This window comes from Patagioenas fasciata, chromosome 18 (genome assembly GCF_037038585.1).
Source record: "Patagioenas fasciata isolate bPatFas1 chromosome 18, bPatFas1.hap1, whole genome shotgun sequence".
Lineage (NCBI taxonomy): Eukaryota > Metazoa > Chordata > Aves > Columbiformes > Columbidae > Patagioenas > Patagioenas fasciata.
In genome coordinates, this window is record NC_092537.1 from 4,014,810 (window position 1) to 4,041,108 (window position 26,299).

Consider the following 26,299-nt stretch of genomic DNA (forward strand, 5'->3'; position numbering starts at 1 on the left):
TCAGAGGCAACTGGCACCTTTGAACCAGGAGGAACAGGGTTCATGTGCATGGGTTACTGGGGTGACACGTAGCTGTTCTCCAAAGGCCTCTGTGGGAACAGGACCAGCAACTCAAAACCAAGCAATTCTATATTCTTGAGGTCATCACAAGCAGCTGCAAGGAAGTAATCAGGAATATCCATGTGGATACTGCCACGGAGTGCACAGACACACTGTATCTCCAAGGCAGGAGGCCCTGGAAAGCCCAAACCACCTAATCAATAACACACTACACACAAGGAGCTTCCCAAATGCCACCTGAACCACCCTCTGCACAAGGGAGCAAAGGGACACACCTCTTGCCACAGCTCTTATATTCTTTCTTAAACAATGACACTTCAGACCCTTTGCCAGGATGCAGCATCCCCACACTGACTTCAGTGAGCTCTGCTGATTTAAATGGCAAAATTCTGGTCTGAAATCTCCCAAATGATACTGGAAGTGGAGAAGAGCCAGGCCAGCCAGCTCCTGGTCACTTCTGAGCCAGAGAGGCCATGGCCAGAGCCACAGCTGGCTGCCCGCGGACACCCTGCGGAGAGCAGCTCGGGCAGCAGCGGAGCTGATGAAGTGCAGCCGTCTCATCTGGCCGCCATTCAAGTACAACAGCCCCTACTTGAACTACACATTCATTCAAACAAGGAACCGAAGCTACAAGGATCTGGCCCGACCATCGGCTGTTACCACACGTGTGAAGCCTTTGAACTGAGTTTCTTTAAACTCACAGTCCTCCCCACAAAAAGCATTTGTGTGATTGTCCGATCAAAGAGCATCGATAAATTGAGTCCTGACTTCTCTTCCTCCCACTGCCTCGTTCACTATTCCCCGAGGAGCGGGTCTGAATTCTTCACTCACTGTACTCTGTGACTAATCTCCTTCAGCCCCACAAAAGGAGCTGCTGAGAAGAGCTGCCATATCAGCATGGGTGGCACGGAGCGGTCCCGGCCCCTCGCTGAATGACAAGCAAATACACTCATCTCGCAGGCAGCTGCATGAGTCATTGCCCTGCACAGAAGCCGCACGGGCTCTCAGCATCGCTGCAAGCTGCTTTCCTCAGGGTGTAGTTTTAGGTGACCAAGCTGTGAAAGAACTGCAGGTGAGGGAGCCACTGCGCTGCCCTGGCCTGTCCTTAGAAGACCACGGCCAGCCCAGCCCTCAGCTGTGCCTGCAAGTCCCTCAGCTCTCTACACTAACACCTACATGATACAAATACGCATCTTCATCATCATCTGTGCATGTCCCTGCCCTGAGACGTTCAAACCAGGAGTGCAGCCACACCTGCAGCGCGCACACACCTGCAATGCTGACATACCTGCAGTGCACACACACCCGCAGTGCGCACACACCTGCAGTGCTGACAGACCTGCAGTGCGCACACACCTGCAGTGCTGACAGACCTGCAGTGCGCACACACCTGCAGAGCTTACCGTTTGCATCAAAGGCGCAGGAACAGGTCGCTATGAGTACCGAACCAGCCCAACATGCCCACCCAGCCCACGTCCAACACAGACAGGCACGACACATGCAGGGAGAGAAGGTTGGTGGGGGGCCCCTCTTTACCAGCAGCAGCCGCTGAGCACAGGGAGATAGCTCTTTCCCTAGGGTTGTGCTGGAAAGCTGTGACACGGGCTAGAGATGAATTCTGACACTCCGACCCTAAACCAGTCATGCAATCACAGCCGTGCCCTCTCCTTGGTTTGCGATACCTCTGCAGGGCCTGTATTTCCACAATCACTCCATTGAAAGCAAACAGGAACATTTCAGAAAGTGGAAAAGTTCAGTGCAACAAGCGCCTAGCTCTGCATAAGGAAACAGACATCTTGGGAAACACACTCTAACCCAGCTGAAGTTCTCATCTTCAAAACAACACTGCTTTATCACGATTTCTGTCCTTGGTGCAGGAGGAGCAGCACCGGCTCGCTGCCTGCCCTGCTGCAGAGCCCACAGGAGGCACGTGGGGCTCAGGGCTGTCCCGCTCCCTCTCACACACACGGCTTTGCTGGAGGTAGCACCGCATACACAATGCAACTGGCTCATTGCTGAAAAGAAAAAGCTGACAAAAGGGAAAGAGTCAGGCTCTGCTTTCCCGATCTGTAAGGTTTCCTAAGACCCATCTCCTTCAATCTTGTACCATTTGGTTCATGGCTAGCTAGAGCAGTTTCACACTAATCAAAAGCAGACTTCTGTATATTTTAACTGTAGCTTTTAGCCTGATTTACATCCCTGATCTACAACACACTTAACAAAAGATGACTGCTAGAGGAAGGCAATTGATCATTCCTTAATTTAAAGTTATACTTACTGAGAACAGTTGTGGAAGTCTCTATGAGGAACTGCAGGGTCTCCGAGTCCATCTTCTAGCAGCGAAGTTTTCTTTCTCGCCTTTGCACAAGTGGGATGTGAAGCCAGCGCCGGGACACGCTCTGTGTCTGTGCCGACGGGGGCTCTCAACTGCGTATCGTTGCCAAGGCACCCGGGGCAGCCTCCCAAGCCTCCAGATCTCACCCTGGCTCAGGCATTCCTAATCAAATGCTCCTTGCAACGTGAGCTTCCAGCACCGCCACGGGCACCACAGAGCTGGGAACAGCATCATTTTCTTTGATTCAGGTAAAGCTAAACTTCTATGCAGTGTTTCAGCAGTTTGAAATATTGCTTATTAGCAAAACATTTCCTATCTGGAATTGCAACAAGCTCTCTATGCTAGTCTTAGTTTTGAAACAAATTTTCTGTCTCACCACCCTGCTTTGAGCTGCTCAGAGATCACAGAAACAACAGCAGGATTGAAGTCTGCAGTGGAATCAACCATTTCTGAACAACTAAAAGAATCTGCTATGCCAAAATTTTATGACCTGTGGTTGCAAGATTCTTGACCTCTGAGAACACAGAGGATTCATAAAATCAGCTGCTGCAGTAACACATGCGAATAAACTTTTGCATTACAGCAGCAGATCCTAGAGTCAGGTCTCGTGATGCCAAATGCTGGTACAAATTCATGAGGTATATCCCAAAGATCTCACAGTCCAAAATACAAGATGTATGAAGCTGCACTGAGCAAGTAATAGCTAAAGTAAACCAGTTAAATATATCTTCCCAGTAGGGCCTCAGTTCCTGATTTCAAGTAAGTGTTGTAAAGGAGGGTTGGAAGCAAAATCAATAACGGCAAAGTAGTATCGAGGGAAGATAACTCTGGTTTTGCATATGGGTCTTCACACTTATTTATACTCCCAGAGACACATTTTGGAAGGAAAAAAATAAACTGCTTCTCTGCCTGTTCCTGGCAATGCATTTGCATTGAGCTCTGGGGTGTGCAACCTTCAACCAGTTTCATCATTCAACACAAAAGAGATTAAGCATTAATAGTTCTGCAAATAAGATGATCATCTGTTAATAACTCTAGTTGTGGGCACCCCAGGGAGCGAGACACCTGAGACAGTTCAGTTCTTTACACGTGGATGCTGAGCGCACATCACACTGGAGCAGCCGAGGATGAAGCCGGTTCTCCCCAGGGCTCGGATGAGTGAACTGGGAGGAAAGGGCTCCACGCTCCACAGCAAAGACTGGCAAAGATTACAATTAAATAAGCCAAGCATGATTAAAAATGTATCTCTCCCACTCACCATTTTCATGAATGTTTCAGAAGGTCTAAATCTGAGAAGGTAAATTAACTTCTTATCTGTTCACACTTTGAGCTTTTTAAACAGCAGGCCTGAAGTCTGGAAAGAATTCAGCAGGCAGCAATTTTTTACCCTTACATGGGAAAATTTGCCTAATAAAACACTACGATTTTATCAGACTGTTTCCTTCTGTTTCCTCTCTAGTGGGTAATGGAAGTTACACCCACTACTTAGCTTTGACATGTGTAACCCAGAAAAGCCTCGGTTTGCTGTAAAAACACCAAGCGATACGTTTCTTTGTTAGAAGACGTTGTGGGGCTCTTGTCGCATTTTTCTAAACACATCAGCAAAAGCTAAATGCATTGTTAACAGCTAGCAGAAAAGCACCACGCATTAGCCATTCTTCTTCTGAATGGAAAAGAACAATTTCTGATGAAATATGGTTCCTGTTCTATTCCTAGATTGCTTCACTGGATAGCTGCCCTGTCTTCCACCAGCCTCAGGCTGAAAGTAGGAACTATGTAAAAGAGGTTCTTAGCACACGGTTTAGTGCTAGAGTTGGTCAGGTTATGGTTGGATTCGGTGATCCTGAGGGTCTCTTCCAGCAGAAATGATTCTATGATATTCAGATACTCTTGAAAAGAATTGAAAGAAAATGTGAAAACTCTCACTGAAAGATTTATTTTTTTAAACTGGGGTCAATCAGTTTCTTAAATGTTTATGCAATTAAACAAATCTGTTAAAAATCCAGTCAAAATGAAACTCTCCACTCTGAATGATATCAAAATGGGATGCTCTGAAATTCAGACTTAATTTTCTTTCTACTCAGCCAAAAAATTGTCAGAATTGGACATTTCAACTTCAACAGAAAACAGCTTTACCACTGAACTTGGCACTCTGTCCAGTCTCAGCTAGAAAGGCCAGCATGAGAAAGAGAAGTTACAAGATACCCAGAGACAAATCGCGCCAAGCTGGCGGCACAGCCCAGGGATCGGGGACAGCAGCGTCTGGAGGTCCCAGCGTCCTCCCACAGCCGCATACCAGGTCGGTACCTGCTCCTGGTCCTTCTTGGGGTCTGTGCGTGACGTGTGCTGCTCTGGAACCACCGCTGCCCCGCTCCGGGATGCATCTGCGATCAGCTACTCCCGCCTAGCAAGGGCCGCTCGCCGTAATGCTGCTTTTGTAGCCCAGCATTGTATGGCAGAAAGGCTTCAATCTGCCTCCTCAATGCCTGTCAGAATGCACTAAAGCTGCACTATAGCTGAAGTTTCTCCTGGTGCCACAGCAAAACTACAGCTATTTATAAGCGATCGTATTTCTAGATTGCACTTCTTCCTAGTAGAAGATACAAAGACATGTATAAATGGCAATTAAATAAACCACAATAGATTGTGTTAACTACTGGTAACTAAGAAGCCACCTTGATCCCTTTCTGCATTTAAGATATTCACCACATGACACTGAGGCCTCAGCTCACAAAGACTTTTCAATTTGGGATTAAACATGTTGCATTGGAAACAGCTCTGGTAACCCACGGCAGCAGATTATAGCTGGTAAAAAAAGAATGAATGGCAGAGCGAAGACAGGAGGGATAAGCACTCACACTGGGAGAGGGGGCGCAAAGGGAAAAACCTGGGTTTTTTTAAAGGGTTTTACCATCTTGCCGTATTTCTTGGAAGTGCCTAACCATGGAGAAAGAGAGAAATTAGGTGGACTCGCAAAGCCTGATTCCACTTGCTGGAGTTCCAGTTCTTGAAACAAGATCAAAATCTGGAAAAAATACCATCTGAGAGAGACTTAACCAAAAACTGAATCAGTAAGAATGAGATTGAGCCCCAGCATAACTGGAGAGGGCAGACTGGGGCAAAGATACGAAGTCTCCCCACAGCACATGGTGGAGGAGCCAATTTTTCATGGGAATACTTTATTTGCTTCCAGCTTGTATGATTGCTTCTGAAAACACGATTTCCTGCTTTCAGGATTTTCTTGCAGAAACTTTTACTAGTGACTCTCCAGATGACTCACATTTAGCCTTAGAGACTATTTTTAGCTGCTCTTCTTTCAGCACATGTTTTTGGGGAGTCCCCGCTATTCATGTGGTCTACGTTTCCCTCCCCTTGGCTTCCCTAGGGAGAAGCTCCATGGGGCCAGTTATTGAGAGCAGAGCTTGCACATTGTCCCTTGCTTTTGTGTCCCCCACAGAGCAAAGCCCGTCCGAGGACTTCTGAGGTCAACAACCATGAAGGGAGATAATGGAAAGAAAACAAGCCAAGGAAAACCAAACACACTGCAGTTCCTCAGAGTGTTTGCAAGGCCATCCTGAGGTCGGGCTGGGCAAAGGTCTGGTGGTCTGGACACATGAATAGAGATGCAAAGCTGGAGGTGTAAACATGCAGCAAATACAGACAGAGGCAGCTGGGTACAACTGAGCACTAAAAAGCAGGGGAAAATTGCCGCAATTTGTCTGGGGTAAATCTGAGACCAAGACATGAAGTTATCTCTTGTTAGGGTCACACGGCTTTAAAAAACGGGAGATATTTACTCATTGGTGTGTCCACGGCCACATCATGGTAGGTGTACGTATGCCATTTGAGCCGGACTCTGATATCTTAAGGATTAGTTTTATAGCTTTGATACAGATCCAGAATACATGTCCCTAAAGAATGTTACCAGCCCAAGAGGCAGCTCCACAAGTGGGAAAGTGGCTGCATCAGCCTACATTGATTTCTTTCATCTACAGGAACAGTGTCAATGGATTAAATCACTTTTGCACTGGTAAAGTCACATGGATGAAGGCCTGTCTTACTTTCAAATATTCCCCATACAAAAGCCGATTTTTATGAAATATGAGCTTCATATCGTTGAGGTTCTTGCCTGTCTTCTAAATGTGATTAAAATTTTTGAATGAGTCTAAGTTTTTGATGAATGGAAGTGGGACTCATGTACACACACATCACAAACATTGGGAAAACTGAACTAAAGCATAAGCAGACCAGCTGGAAGTAGAGGTGAAAACACACTCAAGATATGGATATTAAGGAAGCTTTGAATGTAGTTTGTAATTTTTATCTTTGTGGTCTTCCTTGGCTTGTAAATCTCTCCTCTGCCATGGAGAGATTCAACATGCTCTAATATATAACCTTGCTTTTTAAGAGCCTCTTGTATAATATATTGATCCCAAAACCATGGCTCAAGCTTGCTAGTTTATAATCTGCTAGGTTAGTAAGAGCTCATAGGGATCCAACATATGGATGCACTTCTGAGCACATTAACAGCTATAGTAGAGCAGCTAAGTCTATTAAATGAGCAATGGAACTGGTCGTACTCCTTTCTTGTTGCCAATATGGCAATAATTAGGGCTGCTGTGTAGTTCAGTAGACTAAAAGAACTGGCGGACCAAATTAATCCCAGGAGTAATTCAAGGAAGACAGAGGAGTTCCACCAGGAGTCATGGCCCAATGCGATTCTCTGCTCGAAACCCTCACTTGAAACTATTAGCTATTTGCAGGCTAAAATCTGGGCTACTAAATGGTAATTAGACAGCTACATGGGAAATAATTACCTGATTACGAGATGATTAATTAGTATGCTGTCAAGCTACGATTATCCTAGCATCTAGGGAATACACTGCATTTCTTCTTTGCTCCTTACAAGATGATGACGGCAGCATAAAACATTTCTGCCCTAAATCCCTGCAGAAATGAACAGCAAAAGAGCACAGACAGTAGTGCTCAGTGCCCAGGGATTTAATGAAGCTAGAAATATGCAGAACAGACTGACACAGCCCAGTCCTCTCACAGCAGGTCAAAAACAGACACCGAAACATCTTCACAAAGAGCAAGAACCAAGTATAATGAGATCTTACCTGCATCATCCCTCAAATACACTGAGCACACCACTCCTGACCACAAGCACACAACCTGACAGTGGGAGAGAAGCGATTTCTGGCCACCCATGTATGGCAGTGCAGGCACCACACTTCATGGCCCTCAGCTCCAAATCAAGCCTTGCAAATCATTACAGATGTCTGCAGGGACTGGAGGGTAACAGCACATGTACCTCTGGCCCTTGAGACACCAGGAGAAGGGCAGGAAGGCTGACATGATAGGGAGAGAAAAGATTTCCAACACTACCTCCTCCTAGCAGAATACAGCCTGACCCAATTAATTAGAACACACCTGTTTTACAAGGGTGCAGCAAACTTATAAAGCTGCCCTTGACTGTTTTTATAAAGTAGATTTGACGCACATTAATCTTGCTGGGCTAGCACCTTCATCAACTAGCACAGGTCAGCAAGAAAGGCATATGCCTTCAGCACCATCGCAGCCAGAGCTTTGATCTTTTTCCCCGCCGAGGCAGGGCAGCCCTGCTTTGCTCTCTGCCTTTCATTTGAGTGGGTTCTGTAGACAGAGGAACCAGGAAAAGCATTTTGGGAAAGTATTAGTCTGTGGAATGTGGTATCGAATTCTACCTACATGCACAAAAGTACTGCTGAATGTTGTATTAATATATGCTCAGATATAAAAGCTGCGCCAGCAGACAGAGCACCAGCTGAGACATAGATGCAGGTTCCCACTCGGTGGACACGTCCCGTGCCCACAGTGGGATGCAGTCACTGGGCTCTTCTGGAAACCAGTCGGACTCTGCCACCTACCTGGGCCTTATCACTGAACAGCTTAAGTTATCTTCTTCAAACTTGGGTTGAATAACAATTTCCCAGCTCCCAGAGGAGCTGTGAGGTGAATTCATTAGAGCCTATGAAGCACTTCTATAGTATAATGGAATAAGTATTGTAGATAGTTTTTATGCTAATTCCTTCATCTACATATCTGTGGTCACCACCTCCAGGAATTTAACAGATGTACGGTACGCAGAATAAACCTCTCAGAAGAAATAAGCCTCTGTACCAAGTTTGCAGATCATTTCCACATCCCACCACCTGTGTAGGGTCACCTCCAGGATAACTGAGAGCAGTGATTGCAAGATGATGGCGGGTGACAGGCAGTGCACAGAGCCTGTGAACTGTGCTGCTTCGCACATCTTCTGCACCAGTTTTAGAGGGAAGCAACCAAAGTGGAACCCCTTTGAAAACAAATGGCAGGCTCTCCCAGCTTCCTGGGACATGTGGTGATGTGCAGGCAGCCTCTCCTGCCTCATCCACTGTTCCAACTAAGTTTCCTTCCTGCTGTATGTAAGCACCATTAGCACTTCTCACATTCAAACCCTTCTGCCTGGCCAGATCCTGTCAGATCCTTAATTCCAGACAAACCAAAGCCACCAGATGCCCAGCCCCTTTGGAAGCCACAGGAATTAAGTGCCTGTGCACACTGGTGACACAAGGCCTCCCGGGCCTCCTGACCATCACCTCTCTGGGGAACACTCAGCATTGCAGCCCAGGCATTGAACTTTGCCTCTGTGTTACCCCTCAGCTAGACAGCTCCTAATTAATAACTTTGTGTGAGCCCAACTGGCTCTAGACAGTATTTTCAAATGTGACCACTGTGAAAGGAAAAAAAAATAGGTCAAGAGGATTATGCGGGGTGACTAATGATTGCTGCATGCTGGGCTGAGATGTGAAGTCTGGCTGTGTTTTCAAAGGTGCATAATAATATGTCCTTGTCTGACCTGTGGTGCTGTTGACACTTCTGTGTTGATGCCTTCTCACAAACCCCCATTAGGCTGGAAGCTTGAGCGCCCACCATGAATGATGCCAGCAGAGTGGAAGGGCTATCAAACTTTGCAGAACTTCCATTGAAGTTTCACTTCATTTCTCAAAAGCCAGGCAGCAGAGGCAATTATTTAACTGTCAAGCCCTTTTAGAGCTGTTTGCTGAGGGAAGTGGCTGCTGTTCTCAGGCTGTGGGGCACAATGTGTTAATACACAGTTCCTGGAGCTGGTCACAGATAAGAGGAGGGGCTGTTCTGCTCAGCACAGCTGGCACATGCACTCAGGAGAACACACTCTGCCAGCCAGTTTACCATTCAAATAGCCAGAACAAATAGTTTTATCCTTATTTTACTGATAGGGAGGACAACGGGGTATGATGGAAGGCACAGTTCAGCTGCTCTGCCCAAAAGTCACAGGATGTTTGTAGCAACAGGAAAACGAATTCAGCTGTTTTCTCTCCTGGTCCTGTGTTTAGCATTAGAGTCCCTCTAAGTATACCTTTTGTTAGCAGGGAAGCTAGAATTCATTTTTCTTATCTGACAAATGTTTATTATACAAGTATTTGTGGCAGTCTCTCCATCCTGGTCACAGAAATATGTCCCTTTCTAGCTACAGAAACTGGAAGAGAAGGCAACTAATTCCCCACAGGAAGTCCGGAGCAAAAAGTGATGCAACAGCCTCAGAGTCACAGGAAACAGCCTTTTGTTTCTGCTACAGTCTCTCCATGGGTAAGAGTATAAATATAACCACAGAGAATTCTCCTCAACAAATGCCAACATAGCAGGAAAAACATCACCTCTGGTTCAGCTTCATCGTGAAGAAGATCTGCAAGACATTTTGCCTCTGATAGCAGAGGCCAGCGCTTGCATATGGGCTGTTGGCAGCCTGGCAAAAGCCGGGTGTGATGACGCCAGCCTGGGTGACGCTGGGCCCTAGACATGGAGCAGGGAACAGCAAGTGCAAATCTGTTGTAGGAGGCAAGATACCTTCTTCAATTCATATGATGCTTTTTCAGAAGGCCGTGGGGAAAATTCCCAGCTTTAGGAGAAATACAGCTGTCCAATACAACTCATGAGTGCGGGCAAAGCTGTGAGAATATTAGCACCATCGAGACCCTTCTGAGACACCATCACATTGATTTTCTACAGCTTTTAGGCAATGTTCACACTTATACAAAAAATGAGGGAGTGCAGCATGTATGTACGTCCTATAGTTGCATTTAAAATGAGCTCATGTTTAAGTCCCAGGCAATTCTACACTGGCAAAAGAAGATAAATTCCTTTCTATAGCAAAAGCAGTAAGTCTTCGGTGATTTAAAAGGTACGGCCAAAACAAGGACTTTCAACAAGGCATTGCAAACTCTGGGCTCGTTGAGACCTGGCCTCCCTTGCTCACTCCCCAAGGTACCGCATGGAATTTAACAGAGGATCCATTTCTGCCCCATTGTTAGATCTCCACAATCACAGGCTGAGAAGAAGAATTTTGCACAAGCTCCTTGATTTAGAGCAACCTAAAAGTGACAAGAATACTCCTTTTGCATTTTTTTTAAAGAAAATCCTCCCAGAGCCAGACTGATTGTTCCATAAATCAATTTCTTTCCCAAGTGTAAAATCTCCAATCGCTCATCCCCTGTCTTTCAGCCTAATTAAATAGTGAAGAAATCAGCTGTATTGTTGATGGCTCTGGTGCTGCACAGACACTTCTGAATGTATAAAACTAAAAGGAAATGAAGCCAGCAAAGAAGGTTCCCCCCAGCAGCTGCACCAAGACTAGCAGCACAGGCTGGAAACATCCATGCAAAATGAAGACAACCCATGACAGCAGGGTGAGCTCAGACAGGGGCTTGCAGTGCCCTGCATCCTGTAAAGAACAGGTCACGGAAGGGCCCTCCTTCTGCTAAATGCAGTGGCTTTCTCTACTACCTCAGCAGGGAGTAAACTACCTCCAGTTACCTTTCAAATTCTATTTCCATAATCTCGTCAAACTAAAATACTGAACTACTCTTAAACGCTGATCCCTGCCCTTGACACTCACCTCTCCCTTCTCATTAATCATGTTCAATATGGAAGCGTTTAGATGCCATGAGAAAAGAAGTGCTGTGAGACAGCGAGGAGTTGTCAGCAGGGGGGAAGCTTTGGGACCCCACATCACATAAGAAGCAGTTACAGATGGTGAATTACCTCAGGAAATAGAAACGCGTGTGGTCCATGTGGTTCTTGTTACCCACAGGCTCTTGTGGAAGTGGCAGGAGTGCGAAGGCAGCCCCAGCCTACGGGAAGGCAGGAACTGGGTAAAGGATGTTGGGCCTCCCTGAGTGGACCTGCCCGAGCTGGTCCCCGGGGGCTGTCCCAAGAGATGAACCGCGAGCAGATGAGGGAGGATGTCCTAACGCAGTCTGAGATCCTGGGAGCTGACCCAGGAGAATCCTTCCTCTCTCGAGTAGTAGATTCCTCATAAGAAAGAAGACATTGCATGTAAAGGCGAGTCTATACAGAATGCAAGTGTCTAGAAGTCAAACTAAATATGAACATTTGGTACAGTAAATATTGATACACTCCTAATAGTGCTGGTTTCTTCCCTTTTCCATCTCTTCCTTCTAAAATGAAGGAGCTCTAGCCTCCCAGGGAAGAGGTAAAAGAAGAGCTCCACATTACAGGCACTATTGAAATACAATCAAGAGAGACCACCTCTTTCTGTATAGGTTTTTGATCTTATGAGACTACATATAACCTAGAGGAAAAACACATCACTCAGCAGTACAGCAAGTAATGCCCTGGCTCTAAGTCAGGAAAATAAAAACACAGAAGGAACATAGGTTTACATCTTTCATGCTCCTAGGTTGATTTTCACCATCTAAGAATCTGACCAGCAGTTCTTAGTGGTTCCTAAACACCCCTCCCCATTCTGGACAGGTTCCCAACTTCCATGCGCCAGACTTTTCCGTGAGTGTGCCTTAGGGCATTGTAACCATATGGTCCATCTCCTGATGAAAGACACATGCCCTAGTTACCCCAACAGATCTTTCTGAATGACATTAGCCTTTAAGGTGACAGTAATGAAAAACTCATTGGAGCAACAAGCAGCAGTGATTTTTTCAACGTATCCATGCCATTAATAAATGCAGAACAGCTACCAATACAGGAAACTTCTTGGGGAGAATATATAAAAATAATTCAGGTTCTGTCTATTGCTCTATTCATAACCAAAACAAGGCAAACATGCCCTCTCTGCTCCCGGAAGAAGGTAGTAGCATATTCAGTATGTATAAATTGAAAAATTCCCCCCATTTTAAATGAGGTGTTATGAATGAGTTTCTGCTGTGGGCACGAAAGTTTACCTAAGTATCGCACTATTCTATAAAAATGGCTGGATAAAGCCCTACAATATATTTACACCATATTTATGTATTTGGGATGTATCTATCAAAGGACGCAGAGCCTGCAAACTTTCTCTCTTCCAGTCATTATCCCACTTTGGCTCTACATGGTGCTGTGCAAACACATCCTGAGAAAGCCTTTGCCCCAAACAACATGTTGAGTGACCTGAGACTCATGTAGAAAGGCAAGAAACGCCCAGGATTCACCCTGGGGATGTCTCCTTGCAGGTTCTTGGGCTCCATGGCTAAGAACAAACCAAAGACTCTTGCAAAGCCAAATTGCTTGTTATCACAGTCCTGTTTACACAGACTGGGAAAAGCTCCAAGGAATCCCCCGTTTGATATGCTCTTTTTACCTTATTGTGTCTACTTCACACGTGCCCTTTCCAAACACCTCCCATGGTGGTTTGGGACTAGGCTGCCAGGTTCACACTGTCAGCCCAAAACGCTCATCAGCATTTGCGTCAACTCTGTATCAACATTGCCATGGTTATGTTATTATTCTTGCGAGTAGCTTATCATAACACTGAGGACCAAAACAAGCCTGGATCCAGTGTACACATCCACCTAAACAGGTTTCTCTGTCTCATGGCCTGTTCCCCAGCTGATACGACAGTCAGTTGGGTAATTACGATAACAGTTTGGACAAAAAGGTGAGCCAAATAGCAAAACTCCTAATTAACAAGGTCTCTCAGGGGCCTGATTAATCTTGCCTGGACTTCTGGAAACTTAGAAAATGTAACAGTTGCAGGTTTCTTTCCTATTTCCCATCTGTTCAGACTGTAGCTCTTGGAGTATGGACTGTTTCACTCTACATATAAGTGCTGCCCGCAGGTGGCCGTCCTGGGACCGGGTGGCACTGACCCAGACCGGTGGCACTGCCCACCAGTGTCCACACAGCTCCCAAATTGGTCCAGGCTCTCCAGGACTGCATCCCATGGGAAGGAATGATCTGCCTCTGCCACCTAACTTAGGATGAGCTCCAGCAGCCTCTTCTTGGCAGGCAGTCACTCCACAGAAGCTGCATTTCTCCGCATTCTTATTTTAGACAGGGCCTCTGTGTCCCTGATTAAAAGAAGGTCAAATAGCCCATCTCTCTTTTTAATTTTTAATCGCAATTTCATGCTGTTATTTCAGCTGCTGGAGGCAGTGTAGCACAAATCCCTCAGGAGTAATTCCTCGATACTCTCTTGTAGGCTGGCCTACTTTTTCTTCCTGTTCAGTTACAAATCGCTTATCGCAGCCCAGATGTGTGACCGCACTGGCAAACCCTGTCTCCACCCAGACAAATACAGTCTCCACTGCAGCATGTAAAAATAAAATCACGTTTTGATTCTTCTCCAGCTTCTAAAAATATATAAGATAATCAAGATTTGTTAGCTCTGTGAGCCCAGTTGAGTACCATGGTTTAATTTGGAACAGTTGCGCAGCCTCCGGCAGGACTCAGCACTGCTGGGGGGACACTTGAATGGGTTGGCCAAATTCCAGGTGGTTTTGTGGGGATTTTGGACATTGCGAGGACTGGGGGTGAAATGCAAGAAGAAGGAAGTGGGTAAGGTGTCTTAAAACTTTCATAACTAAGACAAGTGTTGGGCAATTTCATGAAGTGCATGGGTCATTTTGGTGGCAGCTCTTGAGGCTACTGAAAGCACACGTTTGAACCCTAAAATATTGTGGCTATAGCAGCAGCTGTGACAGAAACGATTCCTGTAAAATTTCTCCTATAGAAGAATTTTTTAAGGTAAGTGGGAAAGTTCCTAGCAGTATGTACAGCTCTTTTGTATTGGAGGAAAAGAACGAGGAGGAAAAGAACGAGGAGGAAAAGAACGAGGAGGAAAAGAACGGGGAGGAAAAGAACGGGGAGGAAAAGAACGGGGAGGAAAAGAACGGGGAGGAAAAGAACGGGGAGGAAAAGAACGGGGAGGAAAAGAACGGGGAGGAAAAGAACGGGGAGGAAAAGAACGGGGAGGAAAAGAACGGGGAGGAAAAGAACGGGGAGGAAAAGAACGGGGAGGAAAAGAACGGGGAGGAAAAGAACGGGGAGGAAAAGAACGGGGAGGAAAAGAACGGGGAGGAAAAGAACGGGGAGGAAAAGAACGGGGAGGAAAAGAACGGGGAGGAAAAGAACGGGGAGGAAAAGAACGGGGAGGAAAAGAGCTAATTTCAAGTTTATGAACTGGAGGGCAAAGATGTCCTCATCTTGTCACACAAGTGTCCAGAAACCCACCAAACGTGACATGCACTGCCTCTTCTGTGGCTACTTTTACTACAGATGTTTCGGTATTCCCCAAAGGCCATTTATCAGAGTTGAGAGTCGTTCACCGCCCTCCGCCCAAGCAGTTGTATTTCTTTCACTGGAGTACAGTACACAGTGAAGCGCTGTCATAATATTTCCTTTGGTCATGTTGTTAAGAATGCTGTATTCAAGACACACCGCAAATTAAAGCGGACAGATTTTCAGTACAGCAAACAAAAGGCAAAAAGGACTAAACCACAAAGCCATACTTACCTGAAGGATTAAATCAATAGTGATGCGACCTCCTTGGTAGAAAAAGACCAACTTTTAGTTTCCAGTAATTTCACAGCTGAGTCCAAAGACGGAGCCACAGCCTAAATTGGTTTATCCATGAAGATACAAGGATGGGAGGAATATTTTACCATGGCAACTGACAATTCCAGAGAAAACACCCCCAAAACTCTGCTCAGTCAGAAAATCAGCAGATTAAAAGCTTGAAGATAATGCCTCAGAAAGAAAACATAGAGATAAGACATAAAATGTCTATTAAACAGAGGTTCTGTCAAAGAGACAGGTGACAGGCTTTCAAATGGTAAAGCTTTTGAATGCTATACAAAACCCTACCTGGGGCACAGAGCAGAAACACTCCCAAAAGAGTAATTGATAATAACAAATATGAGTGCAGGAGGTGACTTTCCTGTGGATACCCGGAAGGACACGACAGCTGGAACTTCAGCTCCATCACCAAGTCACAGCGAGGATGGCTGACCCAGGCAGCCACACTTCCACCCATTTCAAACCACCCAGGGCAATATAGCCCTAAGAAACAGCACATTTTGGCTCAGACAAGTCCCTGTGAGAAGTGAATAATGTTTGGTCCCTTATGGATTTAAGCTTGTATTACAGCAGTTCACCTGCAAGAGCAGGTGCTTAAAATTTAAACCAGCTAACTGGCAGAATTTGTGCAAAAAACGCCAATACACACCAATTCAGCCCAGCTTCCCAGCCCCCAAAAGATGAATACACACTCCTGCACTGGGATGCTCTGTTCTGGGGCTATAGATACTCAAACAGCATCTTTCTCAGGTCAGCCCAGCCCTGCGGAGTCTCCTGCTGGGCTCACACGGTGGGTTTGCATTTGGAGGGAGCAAAGCTCATCTACTGGGCTGTTATGGCAAGAACGAGGTGGGAAAACATTTCTCCGAGCCTGGGAGCTCTTAGATTTCAAAATATTTTCCTGGCTTAGCTCAGGATGAGAAGGTCAAACCCTCACATTTTTCTCAAAACAAAATCCAAACCACATTTTGAGAAATAGAAGAAATATTTTTTGACTGGGCCGGAGTGTTTCACTTCTTTTGTGTTCTATGTGTTTTATACAACAAGCAACCAAAAACAAATCAGGGAAAAAATAATTTCCCCTTCAAAAATGTCAGTGCATGATGTTCCACCAAATCAAAACTTCAAACTGGTTTTGAGAAAGAAAATACTCCTCAAATGTCTCTTATGGTTGTTTTTGGAGGAGTCAGTGTTTATTTTGTTGGAAGATGCCTACCTTGCCCCGAATGCAAAACTGCTCATTCTCTGTACAGAGGTTCTTCAGGGCAGCATTTCGTAATCAGCTTCAGCAGCCAGAAAGGGAGATTATTTTTATGCAGGTGTTTTGTAGGAAGGACACTTATTTTAGCATGTATGCACAGACATAAAAAAATATAATTCAGAAAACTGCCAGGTGAATGCAGGCAATTTCCATGTAAATTAGTCCCAAATGGGGGCCCGCTGTGCTGTTCATTGCTCTGGGTAATTGTTCGCTGGGGGTTTCTTGGCAGTTGTAGTTAATGTTGCTTTCTGGTGCTTGGGAAAAAAAAAAAAAATAGGAAAAAATGAATTGCTGAGAGTGTTGCCCTTAGAGGTTCCAAGAAACTTCTCATCAGTGCAGACAGTGTGTTCCCTGTGTAGAATCCTGCCTGGTCCTACCTAGGAACGTGAACTTTTCTCGCTGTATCAAGCTTTTCTTCCCCCAGCTCCAGCAAGCGATTCAGGCAATGACTCCCTCAGGAACACACCAAGGCGTTGACCTCACTCCTGCCATGGCCTGCGAAGTCTTTGTACTGATTTCAGCAGGGGCTGGGATCAGTTCCTGGGCTGGGATCAATCCCTAGGCTGGGCCTCCCAAAAGGCTGTCCCTGAAGGTGCTGAGTGTACTCATTACCCAGGGGATGCAGCAGAAGCTGAAGGGAAAGGGAATCTGGGCGATTTAGGAGCACCAAACATAAAACAGACTTCTAGATTTGACCAGGGAAAACAGGGAAACGTCTGCTTCCCTTGGTGTACCCAAGAGAGAGGCTCAAGCCAGAACATTCCCCAGTTGAAGTACTGGGACATGCATGTCCCAAGTTTTGACTACTGAGAGAATGAAGACACAGCTTCTCTCTCAGCTGCTTGAGGAGACAGTAGGAGGAGCTGCTCATAGTCCCAGTGCGGGTCCCACAGCGACAGCAGGACAGAAGAGTCCACCTGCAGCTTGGGAAGGGAAGGAGTTTGCAAACACACACCGTGCTGATCGCTGTGTAGCATAAACATCCCAAATGTCTCGAGCACGGGGAGGGAAGTCTTCATACGCGAGGCTGAAAACACAATGGGAGCCAAGAGTGACTGGGAGAGTGTGGGTGGTGGAGAAAACTGCGGGCTGATAAGAAACAGAGGGAAAAAAAAGCTTCAATTTGCTGTATTTAATATTGCTTCTCACCACATACACCGCTTTTTCTCTCGGCTCTCGCTTGAAAAGGTATTTCCAACTTAATAACATCTTAACGTCTTTGCCTGTGCTCAGATAGGAGTGTCTGCCAATGCTATCACAGAAAGCAGAAGATGTATTTTGCATTAACAGTTAGGCAACGCCTGGGTTTAATGTTAGAAAAAAATAGCATCAAGAAAACCCTCTTGACAAATGAGGTCAATCATCTTGCCCAAGAACACTGGCAACTCTTGACCAGTGTCAAGGTGGAGCCACTGCTAGAGTTGCTGCAAGCGCTGGCAGGCCTGGCGAATGGGATGTGCTCAGTGGAGACAAAAAAGGAGAACAAGAAGAAGAGAATTGCAAGTTTGAGCTCGATAAAATATTCAACGCTTTTCTGGGCTTTGCTTTTCAATAAATAGCAATACATGGCACAACTGGAGATAAAACCTGCAATTTCAGGCTGACTAAGGAGACCTATGCAAATGGCCCTCCACCTTTCCTCAGGCTGGCTGTGTCCCAGACTGCTACGCTCTTCTACAGCCTAACGAAAAAGCCATTTGGATCACAGTCTTCTTCCAGTGCAGAGAGGCCCTCCCTGTTCTGACACAGATATTAGCAGATAACCTCAAGCAGCTCGCGGGGAAAAAAAATTTCAGAAGCCAGTGGGGGACTCCTAATTGCTACTGAAAATATTTTCAAAGCAGCAGATCAGCCAGTAGTCCCAGCTCCATCCCAGATGCAAACACAATTAATTTGTCATGTTTCAACAATTTTTCTGCTGTTCATACAGTGTAATTAATCACTTGGCAGGCAGGCAAACACACACAGGACTGAAAAAACAGCTCATTCTTTGACATGCAACAATTGTCCTGTACCCTGTTAAAAGGCAGATTCACACTCTTATTTACAGGTTAGAACAGCAGAAAAAATGGGAAGCAGCGACTCAATACAGCAACTTTTAATAAGAAACAAACACCCTTGTTTCAAAAAGGACCCCACTATTACCACATCTTGCAGCGTGCTCTTTCACTGGGTTTGCATGTATGGCATTTGGGCACTGATTTCAGACGAAAATGCAATTACATGTAAAAATACATCGTCTGTCCCACTATAAGTAGTTACTTGAATAGGTACCCTGCTAGCTGGTGGTGAGAGGCTCCAAGATCTGTCATTCAATCTCCTGTCACCTATCCAGGTGATCTAGACCCAGGCCCCCTTCAAATCTGAACAGCTAAAATACACCACGTGAAGAGCTGAATAATCCAACTCCTGTTGCTGATTCCCTTTTCCCCAAACATAGATGCTCAGACAAAAGAGCACCTAGACCCAGGTCACTGCTTCCTAGGGCCTGCAATGCAAACCTTGGTCAGGGAGCTGCAGATGCAGCCGGCCTAATTCCCTCAGAGTCCTGTGGCTAGTGCTGCCGGCTGGCCAGGTGCCCGGGAAGGCTCCGAGCCAGCCATTCGGGAATACCAGACACAGACACTTTGCTTTGTTTGAGCTGGCTCAATCTGGGTCTGGGTTTTCACACACATACTTCAGCTGTGGACTTGCTGTTGGTTACTGTCTCCAAAAGGCCATCCAAGGGCTCTCAAGTGCTACCAGATGCTTGCCACAAAGCAAACCCTGCACACTGGGCTAGGGAGGCTTTTGTCTCCCTTCAGACTGGAGCCAAAACAAGCGGTGAGGCCATAGCAGCTATGAAAGGAATTCAGGATCGATAAATTAACTTTTTGGAAATTCAGAGCATTTCTGTTCTCTCTCTAAAGGCTGTAAGAGACAAATTACACAATCACCTGTGCTTGACTGAAGCAGTGCCTCAAATGGAGCACAACACAGACCTTAGCCCAATCAACAGTCTCCGAGTCCACACGCAGAGAGCTTATTTATAGGTCCTAGAGCTGCGAGTGTCTACAACTGCTAACTCCGAACTGCAGTCCCATCCTCCCAAGCTTCTTTGGACCAGCTTCTCTGTATGTGCCAACATACCCTCTGCAGCCTGACTCAATGCTTTTCCCAGTCTTCAACTGACATCTAGCGAACGGTTTCCAAACTGCACCTGAAAGACCTGGAGACTGAATATGAAACGGTCCCCTCTGGAGGGCAGCTGTGCAGAGGAGCTGTGGGACTAGCGCGGGGTGTACAACAATGTTCTCTCCCCACCACAATGGCTCATCTGTCCTGCAGGCAATTGGGAAAGAACCTGCTTCTGCTCAGAGGCTGCACAAATACTGCATTGGCCCAAGTAAATGGGCAAACACATTTGCTGGGCTCCACCACAGTGATGCCACCCACTGCAGGGACCACACAGGGTGGCTGGTGGACATCAGAAGTCCTACTCAGGAGCAATCAGCAAGGCTTCCACTGCAGCACTGCCAGATCAGCTCTTCCTGAACAGGAGGGGTCAACCCTCTGCTCCCTTCCTCTCCCAGATGCACGAATCTAGAACTCAGACAAGAAACTCATCGGCTGCGATCAGGATTAGCAGCTGCAGCTCCCACCCTTGGGCTCTCCAGGCAGATGGGTGGCAGGAGCAGTGTGGTTTGCAGCCATCTCACAGTTTATCTTCAAGCACTCTCCACAGCACAGCTTTGGGTGACTGCAGATGTCAAATCCCTGAGGAATAAAGACCCAATGACCATGCCGTTGGACTTCAAAGAGCATCAGAACCAGCCTGCAATGTCTGCATAGCAATCAGGGAACATCTAGTGTTTGCAGAGAGCCTGGTATCCATTTTATAGCCTCTATCATCTATTGCAAAACAGGACATTTGGTTTATGATACCTATTAAGGTAACCAAGCAACAGCATGGCGGGTATCTATGTCATCAGTTACAAAAAATAGGGTTTTATAAACAAGCAGAGTGATGGTGGTGTCAGCCTGTCACAGCCCAGGTGCTGAAACCAGTCGAGCATTTTCACCAAGCAAAAGAGCCAGCAAGCCCAGACAACTCTTCCTTCTTAAATAAATTTATGACCAAATTCTGCCCTACCGCTTGCAGTCCTGGAGGGCTCCTTCCGTCTTGTGACAGACATCTTCAGCACTAAACTGAAGGAAATGTATCTATACTTTCTGTAAGAACACTGGAAACCGTTTTGTATAACACCATGCAGTACTGTAAAACCAGCATGCTTATCGCATGTCTTTCCTCAATACATCAGTATTTTTCTTGCACTTCATCATCTGGGAAGGTAAAATGCTTTCCCTGCTGATTTCAGGATCACTTGCAGTCTCATAACACCATTGACATTCAATCCTTATCTGAATGTACAATGCTAACTGTAGCTTTAATCTTAAGAATTTACATGGGTGGAGGTGATGAAAACCAAAGTAAAATGAAGGAGAGACAAACAGATGTTTTAAGGAAGCTTAATATTGTCCTGCTTGTTAGATTGTGCAGACGCTGTCAAATTATGGATACAGATGCAGACCTTTAATAGCCTGAAAATATGCTATACCCATCAGCCAAAATACTATCAAGGTTACCAAAGGTATATTGTTCCTGCTTCCCAGCAGCTGTTGAGTCCCTGTTTATTATCTGCAGAAGGTCTCTGAGGACTTGTTCAGCTACAAAGTTGGACTATTTAATTAGATATAAATCAGTGTTTTCCACTTGTGTGGTGCCAGCGAGCTTGTCTCCCTTCACAGCCAAGCAAACAGTGAGTTTTGTAAGAGCAATGCTATCCAAATCCTAAATACTCTCACACTAACCAACAGCTACCCTGTGTTAAATGCATCTTAAATCAGTGTGGAAAACTTGCTAACAGCCATGAATCTGGGAAGGAGGAGTCAATAGGCAAAGTAAAACAACAGCCTTTACAATGACGCACCTACACATCACTCCAGAGTCTTCCTCAGCCCACTGACACGAGACAGAATTAGTGCTTCTCTTACCTGGTAATAGTAATCGACATACTGTGGCTCATAGTGCGGAGGCCCGGAGTTTTCAGGAGACAGGACATCTTTTAGTAACTCCTCACAGCCTGGCAAAGAGAAATGAGAGCAAATGGATAGGCGGAGAGTTTATCTTCCCAGAGACTCTATGCACAATAGAGGAAGAAACTGGTTTTTAGCTAGTCTGTAGGCACAAAAGCTTGAAAGTTAGCTCTGGAATATGTTTAAATAGCTGTAGCAAAGCCCTGCCCTTGGAGTTCTGCACAGCACATATTCAGCGTGTGGCACTTAAATAAGTGCAGTTCCGCTAACGCTGACTCTCAGTGTGGATACTGCAATGAAAAGCTGAGCATTGCTTGGCTTGGCAAACTATCCTGCGGGATAGAAACCCACCCCTGAGCAACCCAAAACTCTGAAGTCGAACACTGGATTTGCAGGCTTGGCATGAGCCAGTGTCTGTTGCACATTAGTAGTGGAGCTGCTTCTGATTTCCTCTGGTCTAGTGACAAGAGGGCAGTACCTAAATGTCACAAATTCCCCTTCAAAAACAGCATAGTGTTTGGCAAGCAAATATCTACGCACATCAACCAGAGATTTCCAGCTTCTCTGTTTGCTTTTGTTAACAACCACATTAACAGCTGGAAAAATCAATGTCTGTGTTTCCCTCAGTCCTCCTCTCATCTGAAAACCTGAGACAAATATAGAAACACTGAAATCACCAAATGTCTCATTCCCCATTAATTACAAATGACTGCACTTGGCATGTTGAGCTGCAGAAGGCAGGAATATCAGGCCAGATTATTTTAGAATAACCAGTTTACAGCCTTAGGCCTAAGCTGTGTGACACCTCAGCACGTGTTGTACACTGTCCTACTTGGAAGCTGCAATTATCCAGCAGTATTTCTCTCTTCCATCCCATCACTAATGCAACACATTTGGTTGTGACATTGCACACTGATACCCATCCACGAGGCAGGTGAGCCACAGATAACAGAGGAACATAAGAAAGTGTGAATTATCCCTGTCAAGACACAAATCAGAAACTCTTAACTCTGGAGGATGGTGTGGCTGGTCTTCTCAGGCCACTCCTCATCAACAGTGATGAAAGTGTGTTATAAGTCACTGAAGGGGAAGATCCTAAAGATCCAGGGAAGCAGAGAGATGGATTTTTGAAGGTAAATAATGGTCTGTGTTACTATTTTGAGGATTCAAAGGTTGCTATTGCTGCAGGTGGAGAAGCATATAAATTAACAACTCTGCTTCTTCCACACGGTTAATGACTATGAAGGAGCTCCAAGAACTCTCCATTTCCAAATATCATAACAAAGCGTAACTTAAATGTCCTTAAAACTTCTACAAGATGAGGAAAAGACTCTCTTGCTCCAGGAGAAAAACAGGCTGTACGATTTCATCTGAAAAAATAGTGATTCTGCTATTACACAAAGATTCATTATGCAGAAATGCTCTGTGCTAAGGTGGCTCAGTCTCTACCATTATGAAAGCCATTACTCTCAGGTTGATACACAGCAGTGCTGTTTTCATGCTTGAAATAAGCTATAAACTTGGAATACATTTGCCTTTACCTTTTAATTCTGCACTGATTTGTATTTGTGCTGTACCCTCTCATCTCTGGGAGCTTCAACACCAAGGTCAGTAGGGGGAGCTCACCTTTTATTTGTCAGGGCTTGGGGTTTTAAGTGGAGTATCAAAGCAGAGATTACTTGAAAGACAACACAAATCTTAAAACAGAAGGAACAGTTCAGACCTAATTAGACCCTGCTAAATGTACCAAGATCCTGGTCCTGCAAACACATCTGGCCGTGGAACCCACCACCCTGCGCTGCACATCAGAAATAACAGTTCCACTGAAGCCTTTAAGTATTACAAGGGACAGAAAATATTTGCTGGATCAGTACAATAAATTCAGTAGAGCAAAACCAGTCATTGACTTCACTGAACAAACAGTAACGGATCTCACGCTGACCCTGCTGAAATCAATGGGAATTCAGCCTTTGAGTGATGCTCCGGCTGCTCTCAAAGTCTCTAAGCAGTGCCACTTCTTAGATAGCACTGGCTTTGACACAGCTGCTACGTAAGAGGGTACAGGTGTTATTTAATGACAACTGCTCTCCAGATTGATGCAGTTGTTAGAAATAAAGCTATGCAGTGAGCAGATAGGGAGGGCAGCTTCAGCAGGAGTAAAAGCTTCATATTCTGGCATTCCAATGAAATTGCTGCAAAGCTTTAAGTTTGATGGCAAGCCTGTCCCTGGCTCTGGCAGAGCCTAATTGCATGGGGAAAGCAGCCTAGACAGCAGGGGCTCAGCACAAATGCTGAGCCAAAGTCCTTTAATCCACAAAGGACCAGTAGAAAGAAACAAAGCTTCCCATAAATAGAAAGCACCCTGATTGTCCAGTATTCCACCCCAGGGACACAGTGGGAATGAGTTTCTCCCCTCTAGCACAGATACCTCCACTTGAAAAAGTCCTCTCCATCACTTCCAAAGGTCCCTGTTGCTAGTGAGACTCCTCAGCACATCCTTCCCCATAGTTCCTCCTACTCAGCAGCTGAAGGTTAATTGCCTTTTCCACCTGATAGTCCCAGCAGCTGCTCTGAGGTACATGACTCATATGTCATGAGGTTTACCCAGCTGAGAGGCACTAAGGAGGAGCCAAGGGTCGATGTCCACTTGTAAGGGAACACAACCCTTTTCATTTGTACCATCCAAGAGTGAACAATGCCCTGGTTTATGGAGATTTTAGATCCACAGTTTGGGGTTTCTCCTCGAAGCAAGAGCTGCTACCAACCAGTTGCAAAGCAGACATTGAACACTCCAATGTTTGGGATGTTTTCAGGTTCCAACATATAGTTTTTTGCTAAGATCTGTACCTGGATCTGAAATGCCTAAATCAACATCATTAGAGGTCAATTCTTTACCACTCTTGTTCCAGATGCTTCAAACCTCATGCTTTAACTGAACTACCAAAAACCCTCACAACACTATTATTACCTCTGTGTAGCAAAAACTTTCTTCAGCATTCTATAAAGGCAAGCATCTATGAGACAAATGAATCTGAAGTCCTACAAATAAGAAATATGGCAAGGCATTATTACAGTAAAGCTTGAATTTAAACATTTGGCTTCCAGTGCTGAGAATAACATGGCTTCATACTCCATTACTGAAGAAAAACACTGGTATAATAGGATCTCATTTTGCTCTATTAATCTGATCGCCCCAAGCAACTGCAATAGGCTGAGATGTTAAAGAATCATATTTATAATCTCTTGCTGCCAAGACAAATTGCTTTTTGTTCACTAACAAGCCTGCTGTTACCCATGGGATGTGGCTGCACTGAAAAGTGAGAGGTAACAACACGGTGGCAGCTTTCCATTCCAAAAGGTAGAGATATCCTGTCTGAATTTTAAGATGACCAATTTTATTTGTAAGAAAAACATGGCTGGTAGCTAAAGGCCAATAAAACTTCCATGCTGTGAGGTGAGCAACAGAACCAGCTTTCCTAAAGAGCTGCTGTGAAAGTATGAATAACAATGTCTTATCAGAAATAGATACAACTGCTCCTGTGATTATACACGCTTGGCACTGACACTGTGTAAGTGTTGACAACGCTAATGATGTGCTGAGAGAGCTCTAGGTGATGCTGCAGAATTGGATGATTGCCTTGTTCACATATACAAACTAATATCCACCAAGCATAAGATTTGGACCCCACCTGTAATATGCTCCACATAAGGACTTCAAGCTACTCGTAAACTTGGAGTACAAGGTATTCCAGAGAGTTTGATTTAGTCACGTCTTTGCAGGACTAGACCTTAGGATATGAATACATGAATCAGTTCGCACAAGGTGAGCAAGGATGAAAACTCTCAAGGTGTCATCACTGTCCAATAACTGTCAATATGCACACGCTGCCCCTCACAGTAACAGAATGTAGCTGCCCACTCCTTCACCGAGGGTATTGCCCACTGTGGACAAGGTTATTACAGCAGAGATGTTCTTCTGGGTCGCATCTTTCCCTTCCTGACCATATTTTGTGCATTTGTGCACATCTGTAGACTCTGAATTATCAGATGATCTCCAGAGCTTGTATTTTATTTAACCTAGAACCCAGTTTGCTAAAGCATTTCCTGGACAAGGAAAACCTCTAATATATAGATTTCTATATGCTAACATATTAACGTTTCTTCTGGGTTTTCTAGTGCCTTCTCTTCAAACACATCAGTGTTACCTTGGAAGGTATCTTGATGAACATGGACTGAGAGCAGATTCTCACTGTAATTTTACATAATTATACACTGTCCCTGGCTGCCATAAAATTTAATTAAAATTGCTGTGGTGTTACATTCTTGCATCATTATGGCTCTGTAATAATCTCATCATAGCAGACTCTTCAGAGGCTTCTCCTGGAATTCCAATATGATCGCTGTGACATTCACCCTGTCCCTGAAGTGAAGCCTCTGGGCTGTGACAGCACTCTGGCACTTTACTAAGGACATACTATGCGTCCAGAAAAGAGCAGGCTGGATTGTGTTGCTATACGAAGCCAGAAAACAAATCAGCAGCAAAACAGCTGAAGTCCCTCTTCACTGCTTTGTTATCCTTTGGCTGAGCTCTGAAGCATTAGAATGTCTCTCTCTTCTGTCAAGTACTGTGTTTCCTTGCAAAGGAGCTGGTTTGATCCAACTGGTCTCTATCTTCAGGGCTTGCATGGCCAACATGT

The 26,299-nt window shown here is 45.3% G+C and overlaps 1 protein-coding gene across 5 annotated transcripts in view; it reads right to left on the bottom strand.

The window, feature by feature from the left end:
• Positions 1-26,299, bottom strand: part of RAB11FIP4 (RAB11 family interacting protein 4) — a 94,555-nt gene that overhangs the window by 41,545 nt on the left and 26,711 nt on the right. For 4 of the 5 annotated variants that reach the window (XM_071816799.1, XM_065852315.2, XM_071816798.1 and 1 more), the window contains one exon: positions 21,561-21,649. In XM_071816799.1, the coding sequence (XP_071672900.1) occupies positions 21,561-21,649 (89 nt within the window). Of the gene's footprint in view, positions 1-2,338; positions 2,502-21,560; positions 21,650-26,299 lie in introns of those variants that run through there. The other variant, XM_065852320.2, reaches the window with a different exon arrangement.